The 3,176-nt window shown below is 44.6% G+C and overlaps 1 protein-coding gene across 1 annotated transcript in view; it reads left to right on the top strand.

The window, feature by feature from the left end:
- LOC119381960 (ubiquitin-like modifier-activating enzyme 1) overlaps positions 1 to 1,438 on the top strand; it is a 9,373-nt gene extending 7,935 nt beyond the window's left edge. The window contains exon 3 of the mRNA XM_049412951.1: positions 1,418 to 1,438. Within this exon, the coding sequence (XP_049268908.1) occupies positions 1,418 to 1,438 (21 nt within the window). The remainder of the gene's footprint in view (positions 1 to 1,417) is intronic.
- The last annotated feature ends 1,738 nt before the right edge of the window (positions 1,439 to 3,176 follow it).

Genomic DNA, 3,176 nt, shown 5'->3' with positions numbered 1-3,176 from the left:
TAAGCTTCTACCGTAGACTGGTGTCTAGACAATGTGGACTAGAAACCTTTAGCAGATGTTACAGGGTGTTGTGCTGTTGGTTGCGGGTTCAATTTCGCGCTACGGCGGCAGCGTTTTGATGGGGACGACAGGAAAGAACACCCGTGCATTTAGATACAGATACACGTTAAAGAACCCCGGGTAGTCATAGTGAATCTGGATTATCCCGTTTTGACGTGCCTCGTAATCACATCGTGGTTTTGGCACGTAACACCCTAGTAATTATAATTTTTACCAGAAGGATGAAAAGAGGGAGCCCTGCGCACACCTGTCGCATGAAGGGAAGTAAAACGAAACTATAGGAGAAGGAGCCTTACGTCACGCAAACAACCCTGGTAAGCAAGACTGCCCGTGAAGCAGCATACCATTCGCCTCACTCTTTTTTCCCTCGCGGTCTCTGCAATATACGAAAGCTCTGAGGTTCATCACATTTGTCGAGAACGATTGGTTTCTCGGTTGAAAGAGTTGAAGCTTGAGCAAATCGGTATGGATCCTGTGGAGAGTATTAACAGAGCACGCAAGAATAGGGAACGGGACATAACAAACAGAAGCGTAGGTTCCCTTTGACTCTGTTTGGGTCTGTACTGCTTCCTCTTCTTGCATGCAGTGTTTGTACTGTCTAATGTTTCCGGGTTGTGTGTAATCGCGCAGTTGTACAGGCGCCGTGACGTATATACATGTCTGCCTGCAGAGCGGGAACACTGAGACCTATGCCCAGTGCTGGGCAGTATCGAAGATACTTGTATCTTAGATACTATCTTAGATACACTTTGGGTATCTTGTATCTGTATCGCGATACGTCTCGAAAGACGAGTATCTGTATCTGTATTTCCGATACATTCGATAATGTATCGTGTATCTTAAGATACAAGATACTTCTATCGCAACACAGCCGTGCGAAACAATAATCGCTGGCCAAACTCCGCTTCTCAAGCTGGTACTGGTGCGACTAAGCGATCTGAATAAGTCTAAGGGCAGTGACATTATTTTTACGCCAGAGTCGTCCAGTGAGGGTAGATTAGAAAAACAAGCACGCGCACGTCTACGCCCAGCCCACGTACCTTTTGTTTTCTCGATTTATTTTCTTTTTAGTTGCTCCAGTGCCGCTACACTTGCTCATAACCACTGTCCTGCGCCGCGTACTCCACTGCGTGCGACGTCTATCGCGCAAATTCTGATGTTGTTACAGTGTCGTTATTGCATATTCTTTTGCGGTCTTGATCCGTAACGAAATGTGATGCGTGCAAGAATGGGGTTGCTTTGCGTCGCGTGGATTTTACATATTAACGATTTAAAAGATGTCGAGAATATAAGTTTGACTTGCATGCAATGAATTAACTTATATGCAAATAAGATTCTAACAACTTTACCACCACAGGTACTGATGCTAGATCAATAGAGCAAGCGTTACCTAACAGAAATATCTTGGCGTATAGTATTTTTTACTTCCACCTGCATTTATTCAAAGAATTTATGAAATCATAATTTGATTATTAGCACAAGGCACAAGTGCTTTCTTAGCTGCAATTTTGCGTCACATACATTACCTAGGTCTCTGCACTGTTTTTCCGGTCTGGTCACTGCAGTATGTCTTTTGTAACGCGCTCCCAAAAAAAGATTTCTGCTTTATTCTTCTAACTGTCTGCTTTATTTCTACTACTGTTTACACATTTACACGTTGCCAAGGCGATTTTGAAAACAAATATATTATTATGTGGGCGTGCCTTAAGTATACAGTACAAAATATTCTACTTGCCGCTTAAGAAAATAGCGAAATTTAGTTTGCGTTATAAAAATGGAAGAGCCATCTTAAAGATGTTAGGAAGGGGATTCGAGAAACGTTGTTTTACTGAATGCTCCATTTTACTCATGACGGTCCCAACGAGCCGTTTCAGGCAATTTTCCATAGGCACTGAATTTCACATTGTTTCAACCAAGCCCTTAGCCGGGGGGGGGGGCGGGGCGGCTAAGGTGAAGTAGGTGGTTATACCAAAAATAAATAATGAAAATGCGTGTTTTTCTCAAATAGTCAAGGTTTTCAGCAAGTGCCCCCCCCCCCCCCCCCCGAATAAATTTTTGGCTACGGGCCTCGTCTCAACAGGTAAGTTGACGATACTTCGTGATCATAGCTGTTAAGGGCGCCGTCTTATCGTGTTTCTGTACTCATTCAATGTGAATGCTTGATAAACAACCACCTCTCTATTTTACTTATATTTGTTTTCCGGTTTTAGGCCTTCTTAAATATTTTTCTTATTACTAATCGCTACGTAAAGGGAGCTATAAGCGGCAATAGCGCGAATAGCGCCGGTGTCCTGCGATGCTTCGTGCAGCTACGCAATACGTCTGAGACATTTCTGTGTTGCACATGTTCTCTCGTTCAAGAAAAAATGCTAAAAAATTGCACGTTAGTGAGTATATCAACAAAGAATCCCTTACGCCAGCAGCTAAGTAGAACATGGAAATTCATTGCAGGTTTACGTCATCTACATATAGAACAGGGGTCTCAAACTCAGCTTATAGCCGGCGGGCCGCAGTCGCGAAATTTAGCTCCAAAGGCCCGGGGACAGTGAAGATGGTGGGGTCGGATAGAGTTTGAACAAAATGACGTTGCCATTTGAAAGGAGGCCTTTGACTTATCTCATATATAGGTCATTTCTGAAGGGGATTTTGAGTCCGGATTCCAGAAACAACGGTGCGGATGTACATAACGAGTGAAATCTGGACGCGGATTGAAATATAGAGTTTTTGTTCCACGGTTATGTTTCAGCACATTGTGACCACGCGTGTTCCTCAACAAGAAGGGAAATCTGGGCTAGTTGGTTATAGTTCATTTTCGATCAGCTTACAGCGCAAAAACGACGAGGACACAGACCAAGAATGCGACGTGTGCTCGTGTCGTCGCATTCTTGGTCTGTGTCCTCGTCGTTCTTGCGCTGTAAGCTGATCGAAAATGAACGTGTTCCTCACGAAAGAACTGCTTGAGACCAGTCATGTCTGTGCAGCTCACTAACATACTTATTCAGAAAACAAAAACAAATGGAACGGAGATGGTCATGTGGGCCGGCCGGGCCGCTAGCGAACGGTCGCAAGCCCCGTATACACCATGCGTTCCCCGCGCCACCCCCCCCCCCCCCCCC

This window comes from Rhipicephalus sanguineus, chromosome 2 (assembly GCF_013339695.2).
Source record: "Rhipicephalus sanguineus isolate Rsan-2018 chromosome 2, BIME_Rsan_1.4, whole genome shotgun sequence".
Lineage (NCBI taxonomy): Eukaryota > Metazoa > Arthropoda > Arachnida > Ixodida > Ixodidae > Rhipicephalus > Rhipicephalus sanguineus.
Note: the sequence above shows the minus strand (reverse complement) of the source record. Positions and strands in the feature narration are given on the sequence as shown.